This window comes from Moschus berezovskii, chromosome 19, assembly GCF_049115385.1.
Source record: "Moschus berezovskii isolate FMDL1 chromosome 19, NW_MosBer_1.0, whole genome shotgun sequence".
NCBI lineage: Eukaryota > Metazoa > Chordata > Mammalia > Artiodactyla > Moschidae > Moschus > Moschus berezovskii.
In genome coordinates, this window is record NC_142478.1 from 10,905,392 (window position 1) to 10,922,775 (window position 17,384).

Sequence of the window (17,384 nt, forward strand, 5' to 3'; positions counted from 1 at the left end):
TAGAACTAGGCAAATGAGGTACATATTCTTTGCTCTTGCCCGTGATATAAGGCTGAATATTTGAGAATTAATCATTTTTGGGTGTTCCAGATTTGTCATTTCAAAACTGTAACTCCAGTAGTTTTTCCCCTCTGGGTAGAAGACAAAGGAAAAGTGTTGTCGCCTTTTATCTAAGAGCATGTGACTACAGAGTCATGACTACCATATGGTAAAGGTGGTTGACAGATTTACTCAAATAACCCCCCCAATTATTTAACAAATTTCGAATATTTCACTGCAGTTTGATGGTCTAGTCAGCTACCTGAGCAACTACACTTAGAGTTTTGCAACAAGCATCTCCATGGAGTTCCATAAAGCATTTACTCTTCCTATTTTTTCCTTTCCAGGAATATTTCCTATTTAATATGCCTACTCTAATTCTAAAGTCATGTGAGAACAAAGCAGTGTGCATTAGTGGAACTGACTTTCTGGCTGTAGGGGCAACAGTGATGCATCTTGGATAATCTTTTGGAAGTGAAGTGAAAGTGTTAGTGACTCAGTTGTGTCCCACTCTTTGAGACCCCATGGACTGTAGCCCACCAGACTCCTCTGGGAAAAATCCATGGGATTTTCCAGATAAGAATACTGGAGTGGGTTGCCATTTCCTTCTCCAGGGCTTCTTCCCGATCCAGGGATTGAACCCAGCTCTCCTGCATTGTAGGCAGATTCTTTACCATCTCAGTCACCAGGGAAATCCTTTGGAAGGAAAGGACAATTTCAAATGTAAGGAGAATAGCTCAGATCAGTCACCCCATTAATCAGCCCTTCATTGAGCATCCAGAATGTGATGCACTGAGCTTGCAACCATGAAGTTCAAGGAACAAGGCAGGGGTTCACTCCTCCACCTGAACATTTCAGTCTTCCGGGAAATGTTAAAAAATACAGATGCTTAGGCCCCACTCTGTGGCTCAGTGGTAAAGAGTCCACTTGCCATTGCAGGAAACATGGGTTCCATCCCTGGGTCGCGAGGATCCCCTGGAGAAGTAAATGACAGCCCACTTCAGTGTTCTTGCCTAGGAAATCCCAGGACAGAGGAGACTGGTGGGCTACAGTCTGTGGGGTTGCAATGAGTCAGACACGACTGAGTGACCAAACAACACTACCATCTTTCCAGGCAATTGTCATCTTGGGTTGAGTCACTTTGTATAAAGTATAGTTTGGTGCAAGGCAGTAGGAGTCTAATTTATACCTATTTATGGACTTTATTTACATCTATTACTCTGACTTTTTAGCTCCTTACACAGAAGCCTATGATACATTTCAACTGAGAGGCATGGACAACGTTAACTACTGAGTTTGAGGGAGGAACAGATCATTAGAGGCTGGAGATAGGATTCGAATCTATGCTTTAAGAATGGGTAGGCTATATATAAACATAGATGTGAGAACAGGACATTTTGAGTGGAAAACTAGCATAAACCTCAGCTCAAGTGTGTCAGCTCAAGGAGAGCATGTGTAAGGTATATGCCAAGTATTATCTTGATATTAATTTGAAAATTGCGAGAAATCAGGTGGGCCTACATAAGAACTTGGGCCCAAAGATCTGACTTTGAGTTCTATACTACCACTGAGTAACTTTTCAGTGACAAGGTATTTCACTTCTCTGAACTCCAGTTGCCAGTGGGACAAGAGTTCTGTGTTTGTTTGGAACCAGTGAGGAAATATGTATACAAGCACTTGATAAAATCCAGAGCCCTACCCAGTGCTACGTGTTTTATTATTGTCTTTGGGAAGGGAAGGTATTGAGTAGGGGAGTGATGTGTTAAAAATTTTATTTATTCATCCTGTTCATAAATGAATACAAGAAATAGCTAAAAATAAGTATTCATCATCACTGAGTTACTTTATGTCATTGTGTTTAGGGATTGGAGGCTCACCTTCAAAAGAGAAGGGCCCCCTAGCTTCCCACCATGGCTGCAGAAGCTGCACCTGACAAAGCAGGACGTGAGTATCAGTACTTGCCTCATAACTCAGCGACCGGTGCATAACAACTCTATTAGTTATGAACTCTCAGAGTGCTAACTTTATTGGCAAACCTGTAAGAGTCCATCTCATTACCTTTATTTAAATATAACCAGCTTTTGAGAGATGCAGAGCAACTCTTAACTGAATATACTGTCTGATGCGGTCTTCAGTAGTCATGTATGGCTATTAACTGCTTGAAATGTGGCTAGTGAAAGTAAGTTACTGAGTATTTAATTTTAATTCATTTTACTTTCAATATAAAACCTGATAATTCAGTTATCGGAACACTTTTAAACACGTTTAGAGCAACGTGGTTGGGCATGTGAGTCTATGTTTTTAAGTGGACATTTTATAAATAAAGTATTTCTGATATAAATTTGGCATCTGAATTGAGATGTATGTAAGTGCAACATACTTACAGGATTTTAAAGACAGAACAAGAAAAGGAATGTAAAATATTTTTTTAATTTTTAATATTGATTAATGTTGAAATGATAGTATTTGTATATGTTGGAGAATCCCATGGATGGAGGAGTCTGATGGGCTGCAGTCCATGGGGTCGCTAGGAGTCGGACACGACTAAGCGACTTCACTTTCACACATTGGAGAAGGAAATGGCAACCCACTCCAGTGTTCTTGCCTGGAGAATCCCAGGGACGGAGCAGCCTGGTGGGCTTCCGTCTATGGGGTCACACAGAGTCGGACACGACTGAAGTGACTTAGCAGCAGCAGCAGCAGCAGTATATGTTTTATTTAAAATGTCCTATAACAGTTATTATATGTTATTAAAATTAATTTCATCTCTTCACTTTTGAAAATGTGACTACTCAAAAATTTTAAATTAGAAATGAGGTACACAATATACTCTATTTAGAGCTGCTGTAGATTTGGCTTCCTTGGTAGCTCAGTTGGTAAAGAATCTACCTGCAATGCAGGAGACCTGGGTTCAATACCTGGGTCAGGAGGATCCCTGGAGAAGGAAATCCAACAAACTCCAGTATTCTTACCTAAAATTCCAATGGACAGAGGAGCCTGGCGGGCTACAGTCCATGGGGTCTCAAGAGTCGGACACTTAGCCACTAAACCACCACTGGACTTGGCAACATTTCAAGTAACCTTAAATTTAGGTTTATGTGGCCTGGTTGAGAAACGTTTGGTGCCGAACATAGAGCTGGGATGATTAAGATTTTCTGTTTTGTTATTAACTTCACTCGGCTCCTGTGACCCAGGCAGTCTGTGATACAGGCCAGCTGACATCTGTCCAGGATTACAAATATAGAGTGCAGTGTGAATCACTTTAACTCTCTTCCTATTTGGATAATACAGCACATTTTTCAAGATGAAAAGGGTAGAAAAGGAAGACTATCCAGGAAGTGGGGGAGGAATGTTCTTGAGTTTCATTTTGTCTTTGGATCATGCCTGTAATTAGTTAAATTAGACTTGAAGTCTTGTTTCTATGAGCTTGGAATTCCCCTACATCTTCTTAGCAACCTAACCCCAGTCTAAGAAGTACTACTGTAGTGATTTTTTTGGGGGGGAGTAAATTGTAAAGTCTCCCTGAGGTACATAAGAAAGTTATTAATCATTTATTGTTGCAAAGAGAATAAGACACTTTGCTTAAGGAGAATATAATTGGGGAAGTGAGTAACCTTGTATCTATAAGAGACAACAGAATGCCTTTAAGTTAAAATCGAAAAGTTGAGTCTTAATGCAATATGGTTGTGGAAAAAATTGTTGAATGTAGATTTTAGGTGATGAAAAGCCATATGCCACTTGAAATTTAGATTTTGCTTGGTTTTAAGATTCTTTCTCAAAAGAAATTAGAAATAAATTTTGTTTTCTTCACTTAAAAGTCATGGAATTGAATGTAAGCTATTTTATCGGAGGTGTCTCTCAGGGCATTTCTTCACTTTCTAGTTTCTACAGCTCTGCGTAAGAGCAAGTTAAAGGCTCTTAGTTCTAGCTTCCCTCTCCCTCTCCTCCTAAGTTTCTCTGGTCCCCCAGCCCTTTGTTTGTTTTGTAATTGTTTGCTGTGTGTTTGTTATTTTTAGCCAAGGAATTTTTTCCTACAAAATAAAACTTAGGAAGAGCTCAGATATGTAAAACAGATAAAGTCTAAGCTGCTCTGAGTAAAGAGGAACCCCCAAGGCAGTGAAATTGATGAAGCACAACTTTAAAGCTGCTGCCTGAGTCTGGATTTGATTCATTATGTTATTTCTCTTGGGATATTTCCTGTTTTAAATCTTACCTCTAACAATACAATGTGAAAAGCCTTATATCTTTACAGGGAAATTCATACTGAGTGAACTGGCAATAGCAGGTGTTAGTGATGTATGTTGGCTTCCGTGACAGTATGATACTAAATGTCATGATTCTCATTTTCAATTTTTCTGGTGTTAGGCTCTAAGCCCCTGGAAGGCTGGTATACTAAGTTGTCTAATTTGTTTCAATGCGTTTAGCACCAAAACAGCACCTAGGACTTAGTAGATGCTTAGAAAATATACACTGAACTGAGTCTCATTGACTATGTGTGCTAAGTTGCTTCAGTCATGTCCAACTCTTTGGGAGCCTAAAGACTGTAGCGCTCCAGGCTCCTCTTTCCATGGATTCTCCAGGCAAGAATACTGGACTGGGTTGCCATTTCCTTCTCCATCATTGAATGTGAGTTAGTGCTTTTTTTTGTTCAGTTGCTCAGTCGTGTCTGAGTCTTTGTGACCCCATAGTCTGCAGCACGCCAGGCCTCCCTGTCCTTCATCATCTCCCAGAGCTCGCTCAAACTCATGACCATTCAGTCGGTGATGCCATCCAACCACCTCATCTTCTGTCACCCTCTTCTTCTCCTGCCCTCAGTCTTTCCCAGCATCAGGGTCTTTTCCAATGAGTCAGCTCTTTGCATCAGGTGGAGCTTCAGCACCAGTCCTTCCAATGAATATTCAAGGTTGATTTCCTTTAGGATTGACTGGTTTGATCTTGCTGTCCCTTGAAAGATTCTCAAGAGTCTTCACCAGCACCACAGTTTGAAAGCATCAATTCTTTGGCACTCACCCTTCTTTCTTTGCTTCTTTCTTGCTTTTTTAACACCTGTGAAATCAAGCACAGGTGTTCAGACACTGACTCTGACTACACCAGCACGGGGGTCCTTAAGCTTATGGCCATACATCTTTGTGCAGGCAACGTCATTGTGAGGTCTCTGAAGAATACAGCCTGTTTGTAGAAAAAAAGGGGAATCCTGTGATTAAGGGCAGTTATTTTGTTATGATTATAAGAAACACATGCTTGTTAGTCCCCAGGTCTTTCTGGATACAGGAAAGACTTGCTTATGATTACAATCAAGAGATGGCCAGTGGCTCATTCCCTGTCATAGTTTCCGTAATTAGATCTTCTTCCCGTGTCTTCACTTCATATTAACTAGAGCGACTATATAGATTCTATAAAGCATTGAGAGAAATCTGAAGTTCTATGAATTATTAATCACAATAGCATCAAATTGGTGATATATGAAGAGTGAGTTTAAAAAAAATAAAATAAGTGTAAGAAAATAGTTTAGTGAAATCACTTGGCATTAGAGATTCATTTTCTTTCTTTATGGTGATATTAATATTTACACTCATGTTTTAGATCAGTTTAATATGACTATTTCAACCTCTTCATGAACTTTATCATAAAATATTTATTATTACTTATAATTACTTTTTATTGCATTTTGGGGATTTAGTAACTTGAAACCGAAGTATGAAGAGATTTCATTATTTGCAAACATATTCATGAATTAGTTTTGAATAAAAAGAACTATAATAAAACCAGATTTTTTCAAATTAATTTAGAAAGTTGAAATTTATCTTTGTGTTATTGAAGTAATGAGGATTGATTAATGAAATTAATTATATAAACACTATTGGGTTAAATTTAGCCCATTGATAGTAAATGATACAACTATAACTACAGTAATAATAATTGGTCACATTTGAAAGTTTATTATGTGGCAGGCCCTGTGCTAAATGCTTTGTAACCCAGTCCAATGTAATCTTCAAAACAATTCTGTGCAAAATGTATTATTATTATTATCTCTATTTTACAAATGAGAAAATGAAGGTTTAAGGACAGTAAAATATAGTTCATGAACAAATTGAAATCCAGAGCAAAATGGTACAATGCAGGAATGAGAGCTCTTAAAAATCATTTTATATGCTGTGGATATGTATTTGCAAGTAGAGCTTTAATGACAGACTTTTTTTTTTAGCAGAGAGGGAGGAGACCTTGACAGCTCCCTTTTAATAATTGAAATTATAATGAGCACTTGAATATATAAAAGTTGCATACTTACATACTTATCCCATTGTGAAAAAAGAAACAAAAGCCTCAAAGATTATTAACTGGATGAATTCTTAACATCAAAGTTGTTTAATTTCTTGCAATTTTAGATTCATTTGTTGAACATATACTTATCCTTGGATATTATAAAAATAAAGCACACTATCTTTGCCTTTTCTGAGGCCTTGAGCTATGACTTGTCTTGTGATGCCTTCAATATTTAACTCTTTGGTTCAAAGGCTACTTTTTAGTAATGTGAGAAGGTCATAACAGCTGCCTCAGGACCTTAGATGACAGTGAGGGCCCAGGACTGCTCACTTGGAGTCAAGGTGCCAGTATCTTCGGGAGGATGATCTCTAGATCTGTGTGAAGTCATTCTCGTCTGGAGGTGGCTGCCTTTCTCTGCCCCTTTAGGAAGATCCCAGGCCTTGTTCTGATGGTGAATACTGAACACAATGGTCAACAGAGAGTCCAATGAGAAGGAAAATGCTGCCTTGGGAATTTAAGCTCCTCTGTCAAAGGCTAAATTTTATTCATGAAAGGGAAAACAGAATGGCTCTCTCAGCACATTACAAGAGGGGCAAAATGATTGCTGGCTTGAAATGAAAGTGTCTTAATCTGTTCAGGATGCCATGGCAAAATATCATAATGTGGGTGGTTTATAAATAATATAAGTTTATTTCTCATGGTTCTGGAGGGTGGGAAGTCCACAATCATGGCATCAGCAGATCTGAGGTTTGGTGAAGGCCTGCCCCCTCATTAATGCTGTCTTCTCACCATAACACATGGTGGAAGCAGGCTATCTAGCTCTTCGGGTCTCTTTTATAAGGGCACTAATCTCAGTCATGAGGCTCCACTCTCATGTCCTAATCACTTATCCAAAGCCCCACCTCCTAATACTATCACACTGGGCATTAAGTTTCAACGTATCAATTTTGGGTAGATGTATATACTCAGTTTTAGCAGAAAAGGTTAATGAAATGTGAGTACTCCACTAGGGTGACCAGCCATACCTCAAAGGAGTCTCCATAACTCACGAGGACTGTGTGATGATTAGGAAAAGTAGCAGAGGTCTTAAAAAAACAAAACAAAACCCAAAACCAAAAAACAGCAAGCAGTTCTGGAGACCTGCACCTTGTGGGATTCCAGCATGACTGACTTTAGAAGGCGTTTGGCCTCCCTGCGTTTGGCCTCAGAGCTTTCCCTGAAATTGAAGATGAGATCATCTCTAAGGTCTTATGTGGAATGAAAATGCAATGGCTTTTATGAATATACATTTTCACCAAAAACTAATGACTTAATCATTTTACACATTAATAAATGAATATTGTTTGTCATGTATGACACATGACAACATTGTAATTATAAGTAGTTGTAGAGGAGTTTTGATTAGTTAGAGGAAGGAAATTAAAGGAGGAAAGGTTGTCTTGAGAGGAGAAAAAAAAGAGGACAGTTCGTGGAGTCACACCTTGGAATAGATCACTGCCTTTGACTGTGATCTAAGTGATCTGGTTAGAAGCCTCTTCAAAATAGATTTCAGTTGAAACTTGGTGTAAGAGACAATTTTAGTTCCTTAACTCCTATCTCTTCTATGTGAGGGCAGTGCATCCTATGACTTTGAATGGTGACATTTATATGAACCATTTTTTGATTTACATGTGACTTTGTGTTCCAGTTTATTCGAAGAGTATGTCCACTTCTTCACAAGTGTGTGCATGAAGTCTTGACAACTACTTTTGCAAAGAAGAAGAAAATCCATCAATCGTTGTCCTTAGAAATATGTAGGCAGCCCTGAATGTGAGCAGATACAGTGGCAAATGTGGGAGCACAGGGAGATTTGAATTTGGTGATGACTTTACATACTTTCCATGGGTAAGGGAAGAAGGAGGGGAGAAGACAGGGAGCAAGGGGAGGTGCGGTTTCTGGAATAACTGCAGAGTGACAGCCTCGTCCCAGTGATGGGGTATCTTAGTAGAGGCTTTCTGTCCTAACCCAGCACTGTTTAGGTGGGTTAAGAGTCTAGCCGTTCACTGCTTGGATCTCCCTCCTCAGGATATCACTGCCCCAAAGTAACAGTGGCCAGTGGCCCATGAGTCTGCATGGTGAAAAACAATGGGAAATTTTGTGAAGGAATAGAGTTTACTCCAATGTTTCGTTATGAAATTTTCAAACATATAGCAAGCTTGAAAGAATTTTAAATCAATACCCATAGGCCTACAATCTAGTGCTCACCATTCATATTTTACGTTATTTGATTTATCACATATGTATCCATCAAGCAACATACATAGCCTTAGTCAGAATTCAATATTTTTAAATAGTTGTCTTTTATTGTAAAATGTACAACAATGAAAAGCAGAGATCTTAATATATATTCACTGAGTTATGATAATGTACCTGTGTAATCTACTGTGTATCAAGATATAGAACATTGTCATCTCCCTGGAAATTTCCTTCATATCCCTTCTCAGTGAGTCTTGGAGATCACTGTTCTGGGTTTTTCTCCTATATATTAGCTATATTTCCACTAGAACTTTATTTAAATAGAACCATATAGTGTTTGCTTTTTTGACATAATGTTTTTGCTTATATAACACAATGATTTTGAGATTCATTCATGTTGTGATTTATGTCAGTAGTTTGATCCTTTTTTGTTGCTTAGTAGTATTTCACTGTATGATATACCAGTTTGTCTGATGTTCTCTTGTTGATCCCCATCTGGCTGTTTCCAATTTGAGTCTATTATGAATATAGCTGCTGTGAGCATTCTTGTACAAGTCTTTTGTAAATGTATGTTTCATTCTTTTTGGAAAATCCCTATGAGTGGGATCGCTCAGTCTCAGGGAAGGTGTATATTAGGTTTATATAAGAAATTGCCATAGCTTTTTCATACTATTTATCCTATTTTATATTTCCACTGATGACACATGAGGTTCCAGTAGGTCCACTGCCTCACCAACATTGACTGTTACCAGTCTTTTTAATTTTAGCCGTACTGGTGAGCATGTGGTATCTGCTGTGGTCTCAATGTTTGTGTTCCCCCTAAAATTCATATGTTGAAATCCTAATGCACAATGTGATGATGATATTAGGGGTTGAGGTCTTTGGTAGGAGGTGATTAGGTCATGACGAGTGCTTATATAAAAGAGGCCCTGGAGACCTTCCTACTCCCTTCCACCATGTAAGGATACAAGTAGATGTCTTTGACCGGGAAGAGGGCCCTTCCCTGACCCTGCTGCCAATCCTGATCTTGGACTTCCAGTCTCCATAATGGAGAGAAATAAATTTCTGTTGTTTACAAGCTATCCAGTCTCTGATACTTTGTTGTATCAGCCCACACAGACTAAGATAGTATCTTATTATGATTTTAATCTTCATGAAGATAGAGTCTCTAAATGCTAAAAATTTGAGTAGGTGAAAAGAAGAGAGAAAATCTTGAACCTAAGGTTACTTAAAGGAGGTCTAGTTAAAGAAATGGGGAGCATACTGGCCAGACTGAAAAGCGGATTTGATAAGTAATATAGTGAAGTTTTGCTGTGTCCAGGGTAAGAAGAAAGCCAAGAAACACTTATAAACATCAAAATCAGCTAACAGTAAAGGAAATTTATAAGGAGGAAATCTTAGACAAGACTAAGTTAAGATGATATATTTTATGTATATGCTATAGAATTCTATACATAGCTCGATAAAATGAATAAGAATCTTAGGAAAATAGTTATCATTATAATGACTTGAAGGTACATGTATTTTTTATTTCAGTGCTATTTCTACTAAATTAACTTAAACTTTTGAGTTTCATTTTTTAGTTATAATGTTATCAAGTTATAAGGTAAATACTCTTGAAGAAATGTATAGTCATATTAATTAGTCATCAGATATAGAAACTAATAACTTTTGTGTTCAAATCGTTTGTGTCTTCTATATTTAAAAATTTTCAGAGCTAAAGGAGATTTCAATTCTGTGTGCTTTCTTTGGTCTCCCTGGACTTAGGATAATCTAACATTCTGATCATTGTAAGCTAATTTAAGTAAAATATTACATTGAAGGAACATTATGTTAACGTTTTTTGCATTCTCTTATAACATCCGCTTATATAATTCACATTTTATAATATCCTGCAAGATTCATAACTTTCTAAATTTCAGTTTCATAGTTTTGCTGTTGTTGGTTAAGAAAGTACATTAATTACATTAAAAGAAGTAAACTGTTTCTCTGTTTCTATTTCAGGTTCTATATTAGAGATTCCCAAGCAAGATTTTTTTCAAGAAGCAAAAACTCTCATTGCTCAACATTATAAGAAAATAAATGAGGTTAGTGTTTTGAATTTAACTAACATCGTAGTTTTCAGGAAATCAATAACAATTTTTGTATACTACAACAATTGTTCTAAATGATTGCATGAACCCTAATATATTTTGAACAGAAGAGAAAATGAAATCCTTACTAGGTATAAAAATTGATTTCAGATTACATTTAAAAATAAAAGATTTTTCAGGTCTACAGGTTATTTAATTACATATATATTCAGTTTGTACATTTAACTTAATTTTTAATGTTTTCTGTTGTTGAATTACAATGGAAGTTTTTGGATTAAATATCTCAAGTAAAGATCCCTCTTTAAACACTGTTAGGTGAAGCTAAACTAGAAAACACACTGTGAGATGTGTCCCTCCTACACCGCCAGCATGACATACTTACCTGTATCTTTTTCCACATCACTTTGTATTAGGACTGTGTACCAGTCTGATTGTTCCTTGAGGGCAGTAGCTGTCTTTTGTGAATGTTGCATCCCTAGCAGCGAGTCTTGTGCCTGGCTCGCTAAGTAATTGCTTAATGGCATAGACTGGTGGGGAGGAATGAAAGGGAAAGTGGTGGCAAAGAGATAGGAGAAAAGGATACGGGATGACATTTTGGAGGAGAGTACCCAGAGAGGAGATGGGAACTTTGGGGAGCAGCGGCTGCTGTGACAAATGGCCCTTTGGGGGGACAGGCGAGAGAAGGAGATCTAGGATAGCTTACTGTGTGCCACACTGTTCTCTCTTTTGAATATTTTTTTAAAGAAAAAAACCCCATAGTTTTAAATAAAGATTTTAACTTTTTCCATGTTTCCTGTTGAGGGGAAGAGGATTATATTTTTTAAAAAATTGTGTTTCTGCTGTTTGATAAAGAGAATCAGCTGTATGTATACATATATCCCCTCCTTCCTGAACTTCTCCCATCCTGTCCCCACCTTTGGTCACCACAGAGCACCAAGCTGAGCCCCCTGTGCTGTCGAGCACGTTCCGACTATCTATCTGTTTTACACATGGCAGTGCAACTTATTCCTCCTCATCTACTCTGTGTCCACCTATCCGTTCTGTACTTCTGGGTTATTCCTGTCTTGAAAATACACTCATCTGTACCATTTCCTTGGATTACACATTTACACATTAATGTGTTATATTTGTTTTTCTCTTTCTGACTTAACTTTTCTCTGTATGACAGATTCTAGTTCCATCCATGTCTCTATAAATGACCCAATATTGTTCCTTTTATGACTAAGTAATATTCCATTGTATATACATATCACATCTTTATCCATTCATCTGTTGATGGACATTTAGGTTGCTACCATATGACTCAGCAACTCCACTACAGAGCATATACCCTGAGAAAACCATAATTCCAAAAGATACATACACCCCTAATGTTCATTGAAGCATCATTTAAAATCGCCAGTACATGAAGGGTTACAGTTTTTACATGTACTTGTTTTGAATGGTCCTGTAGGCTGAGACTGGCCATAGGTGGTTTTAATCTTGTAATCAACATTGTTACCATTGCTTACTAATTTTTGCCTCTATCTAATCAATTAGAAGTACTTATTAATTGTATGGATTTCAGTGGTAGGCATATGAGATGAAAAGTTTACATTCTTCAGAGTTAGATAGCTGTGCCTTAGAACCTTCACCTACTTTTAGAATTTTATCTAATAATAACAGGACAATATCCTACCTTTGGTTGCTTGGTAAAATGTAATACCAGTGTACTGAAACCTCCTTATTGGCATTTTGAGTTGGCATCTGTTTACTTTGTCTGAACATGTTCTTGTCGGGAGTAGAAGAGCCGTAGCTCTATCTTTGGTCTAGAGAATTACTAGACTAGAACAATTATAATTGTTTGGATAACTGCCTATCAGAGACCTGGGACTATATTATTTTCTATTGCTCAAGGTAGTCAAAATTAGTAAGCAATTAAGTGATTGTAAGGATCTAAAATACATATCCGATTAGTAATATGCTTTCCTTAAGAACCTATGTCCATGTGTAAGCAGTTTTCTGATTCAACAGAGAGTTTTGAGAATGCTACCTTTTTTTTTTTGACATTTGAAGATTCTCCAAAGATGGTTCAAAATGAATTCTTATTTGTCTATTTGAAAACTTCTATTTTAAAATTGACTTTAAAGCTGTATTAGAAAATATCACATTTGAGGAAAGCATCACTATTTAAAAATTTATATATATATTTTAAATTGAATATAACACTTATGCTTGTTAAGGGCTTTTAGAGAACTATGAAAGATAACATCTACTTTATCTGAGTATTGTCATGTGCTTTAAGCAAATGTCTTATACAGTAAAGTACTTTGTAAAATATATTTAGTGGATATCATTTTATTAATTTATTACGAAATTTATTGCCCAGTTTTATACAGTTAAATTTAATTAAATTTATTTTTGTTTATAGAATAAAGTTCCAGGTACTTCTATAAATGTCTTCAGAAATAAACATCAGAGACCAAAATCTACCAAATTCATACCTTTGGAGATCAAAAAAAAGGAAACACTCGTTGCGGTCCAAGAACTTCAGGCAGCATACAAAAGGATTTGTTTTCCCAAGGACCATTCCAAAAGTGGACCTTCTGAGAAGCCTCCACAATGGACTGCTTTGAATGAACCACACATTTTTAATATAAAAAAGAAACACAAGGAGCCTATAGATCTAATTGTGAAAGGTAAGTTTTTTGGTGGAGCAAAGAAGTTCAGCAAGGCATCAGACAGAATTATTTGCTCCTGGTGTGCTTGTAATGAAATTTCTACGTTTAAACAAAACCCCACCTTTTAAATGCTAGTGGTGAAAGGTAGGGAGGCATGATTGGAAGACCTGCTAACCTCTGGGAGCCAGCAGAAGGAGAAAAGAAGGCATCCTTGTGGGAAGAGGAATGCAGAGGAACAGAAGGGGTTGGCCACTTCTTCCAGGAGACACAGTTCCTAGAGCAGGCAGAGGCTCATGACTCTGGGGTCTGTTGTTGAGTGGGGTAGCTAGGGTAGGTGAGCTGTTCATGAGGATGTTACCCCAAGACTGTGAAAGATTTGGGGGAGGTATAGAGTTTCCTTTAGGACCTATTGTAGTAAAGGTTTCTTCTTTATCAGGATTTCGGTAAAGTGGAACCTGGAGGTCTATTTAAGCAGGGTAATACTGTTTTCTGAGACTAATATGTTTTCCTGGCCAGAATAAATGACCTCTCAAAATACATTTCTAGTTATAAACTTTCATAACTTCATCTACATTTCCCTCTTTTGTTATTGGTTACTATGTTATTCATTCATTTGAATTTTTTTCACTCAATGAGTGCTTGCCCTGTGTCAGGCAGTGTGTTAGGAGTTGGAAACTCAAAGCTTAAAAGGCTCAGAGAGTAGTGGTGGGGACAAATACTTGGGTAATTTCTTATATGCATTCTGACAATGCTGTCATACAGTTGGTACACGTGATTATGGAGACACTGAGGAGTAACCAACCAGATGCCAGAGGGAAAATTTCTCAGATGGGATCTCATTAGAAATGGTTTTTAAGGAGAAGTTCGTTAAAGGTAGGTGGGAACAGAAGAGGCCATTTGAATCAGTGGAAGAGCTAAAGGACAAGAGAAAGAGATATGTCTTGGGGAAGGAGAGATTTGGAACCTCAGATATGCAGCTGACACCACTCTTATGGCAGAAAGTGAAGAGGAACTCAAAAGCCTCTTGATGAAAGTGAAGGAGGAGAGTGAAAAGGTTGGCTTGAAGCTCAACATTCAGAAAACGAAGATCATGGCATCTGGTCCCATCACTTCATCAGAAATAGATGGGGAAACAGTGGAAGCAGTGTCAGACTTTATTTTTGGGGGCTCCAAAATCACTGCAGATGCTGATTGCAGCCATGAAATTAAAAGACGCTTACTCCTTGGAAGGAAAGTTATGACCAACCTGCTGCTGCTGCTACTGCTAAGTCACTCCAGTCGTGTCCGACTCTGTGTGACCCCATAGACGGAAGCCCACCAGGCTCCCCCGTCCCTGGGATTCTCCAGGCAAGAACACTGGAGTGGGTTGCCATTTCCTTCTCCATGACCAACCTAGACAGCATATTAAAAAGCAGAGACATTACTTTGTCAACCAAGGTCCGTCTAGTCAAGGCTATGGTTTTTCCCGTGGTCATGTATGGATGTGAGAGTTGGACTGTGAAGAAAGCTGATCGCCGAAGAATTGATGCTTTTGAACTATGGTGCTGGAGAAGACTCTTGAGAGTCCCTTGGACTGCAAGGAGATCCAACCAGTCCATTCTAAAGGAGATCAGTCCTGGGTGTTCATTGGAAGGACTGATGCTAAAGCTGAAACTGCAATACTTTGGCTACCTCATGCGACGAGTTGACTCACTGGAAAAGACTCTGATGCTGGGAGGGATTGGGGGTGGGAGGAGAAGGGGACGACAGAGAATGAGATGGCTGGTTGGCATCACTGACTCGATGGACATGAGTTTGAGTGAACTCTGGGAGTTGGTGATGGACAGGGAGGCCTGGCGTGCTGTGATTCATGGGGTCGCAAAGAGTCAGACACGACTGAGCGACTGAACTGAACTGAACTGAAGTTGTAGAGATGGGTGAGACTAGGTTTTGATGCGATTGTAATAGCAGACCCAGGAGTTGACCCATGAATATTCAGAACCAATGATGATATTAAAGCTGGGAGATGGGAAAGGAGTGAAGTATGACTACTTCTTTATGTCAAGAAAAGTAAAACTGGTAGTAGAGCCTGTGGAGAGAATGGTGGCAGAGAGAGACGAGAGGAGACTGCCCAGGAAAGAGATAGTCCATGTAAGAGATGGCAGGGCCTAAAGAAGGGCAGGAGTGAAGCATGAAGTGTCCAGGAGGGATTTATTGCAGTGTTTCTCAGTGTAGTATTCAGAACACTAGTCGTGAGTGATTCACCTTGACACAAGGGTTCTTTGGTTAGATAAGGTTGAAAAATGCATTTACTTCTTGGAGATTCATATTGAAGATTAATATATTGAAAGCTCTCAGAAATGCTACAGGAAAGAAATCTGTTTAATGTTTTTAACCTGCCTATCACCAATTTGTTTAACCAAAGAATTCCCTAAGAAAGATATTTAGGTTTCTAGACGGAAAAACTCAACAGGTATTGTTAAGGGAATTCAGAGGGAGAAGCAGATTTAGGGCAGGTGGAGACAGGAATGGGAAAGATAACCAATTCAGTTGTAGACATGTTCAGTAGACATGCATTGGGAGATGAACAGTTGGAAATTGGAAATGGAGCTACTTAGAAAGAAACAGGTTAAGACTGAAGATTTATGTTGGGGATCGCTGCCATACATGAACCATTGTGGGGTTCATGCATTGTTCAACCAACATTTATTTACTGTGGGAGAGATACAGAGATAAAAGATGTTACTTCCCCTCAAGAATTGCAAATTTCATATATGTAATTTGTGTGCAGTTGGATGAAGGAGGATGAATAGGTGATTATAGTATAGTATGACCGACTGTAATAAAAACCAGTGCTACCGTTTTGAAGTCAATTGGAAAGGTACCTGATTCAGATTTAGTAATAGGGATGGATTCCCAGGAGATTTAAAGTCTGACAAATTTTGAAGGATGAATAAGTGTTAACTCAAGAAGGAAGAAAGGAACTATGAGAGTCCAGCATCTACATCATAATGAGTATCTGAGAAAGTGGTGCTAGTGTACTTGAGGGAACTAAAATAATTTTAAGTAACTGATATGAGGCTTGGGGACTTAGAGATGAGACCAGCAGAACATTGAAATTTAACCTAAATGTAATCCAGATGTTTTACAGAACAGTTGCAGTGATTACATTTGCATTTGAGAACAAGTTGTGGCCATAGAGGTGAGGTGGGATGGGTTTTGAAGACACGGAGACCAATGAGGAGACAGTAATTCTCATAAGCAAGGATGACTTGCATTACATTAGTGGCACTGGGGATAGAAGTGAGGGAGAGATTTTAGACATGTTTGAGAAGCAGAGTTATCTAGGTTTGGTTGATAGTAAGGTGGAACATCAGACATAGAGAAGGGCTGTGGGATTCATGGGCTTAGGGGTACTAAGCGGCGCCATGGGAACAGATTGAATTAAAGAGTTGGAGATGCATTCTTACGTGAGGGTGAAACTGCCACCAGCAATAAGTTGCAATCTAAACTGTGTACATACTGAGCTTGTAGCTCTAGGTGAAGAAGTTGGGAGGAAATAGCATTACTAAAATGGGTTGGTGGTTTTGGTTGCCTTTGGGAAGTTTTTATTATAAAAAAGAGATGGACTAAGAAGACTATTGGCTGGTTTGCAAGCAGAAATGAGAGCGCATAGAGAGGCAACAAGTATTTGGGTCCTTGGTTTTGAGAAAATACCTGCTAAGACTTATCATTGTACCAAAAATCAGATTAATGATATGTTTTTACCAACCCAGGCCATGGTTGCAGGTAATCCAAAGGCACTAACTATTGAGACACTAAAGCGGGAGGTAAGAATTGAAGATACAAGGGAGATTTTGAAACTGTGTCTAAAAAAGAGCTTTGAATGTGGTTATTGGTGTGCAGAATTGGATGAAAATAGGTTAAAATATTTTAGAGAATTTCATTGCCGAAGAAACCATGAACCTTGATTTAATTGAATATTCAAGAGTAAAATAACCTAGCTTTAAATGGAAGTGGATCACAAAAGCTATACAATCTCCAAGGAGAATAACAGCAATACGTGGCCCAGGTGCAAAGAAAAGCTTCTCAGAGTGGATCCAGGGGGCACTAA

The 17,384-nt window shown here is 38.3% G+C and overlaps 1 protein-coding gene across 2 annotated transcripts in view; it reads left to right on the forward strand.

Annotated features, from left to right (window-relative positions):
• Positions 1-1,910: 1,910 nt before the first annotated feature.
• The window catches only part of IQCM (IQ motif containing M), a 472,445-nt gene continuing 456,971 nt past the window's right edge, over positions 1,911-17,384 (forward strand). The window contains exons 1-3 of one of the 2 annotated variants that reach the window (XM_088827822.1): positions 1,911-1,983; positions 10,543-10,625; positions 13,042-13,309. In XM_088827822.1, coding sequence (XP_088683948.1) covers positions 1,950-1,983; positions 10,543-10,625; positions 13,042-13,309 — 385 coding nt within the window. In that variant the 5' untranslated portion in view covers positions 1,911-1,949. The remainder of the gene's footprint in view (positions 1,984-10,542; positions 10,626-13,041; positions 13,310-17,384) is intronic. The other variant, XM_088827821.1, reaches the window with a different exon arrangement.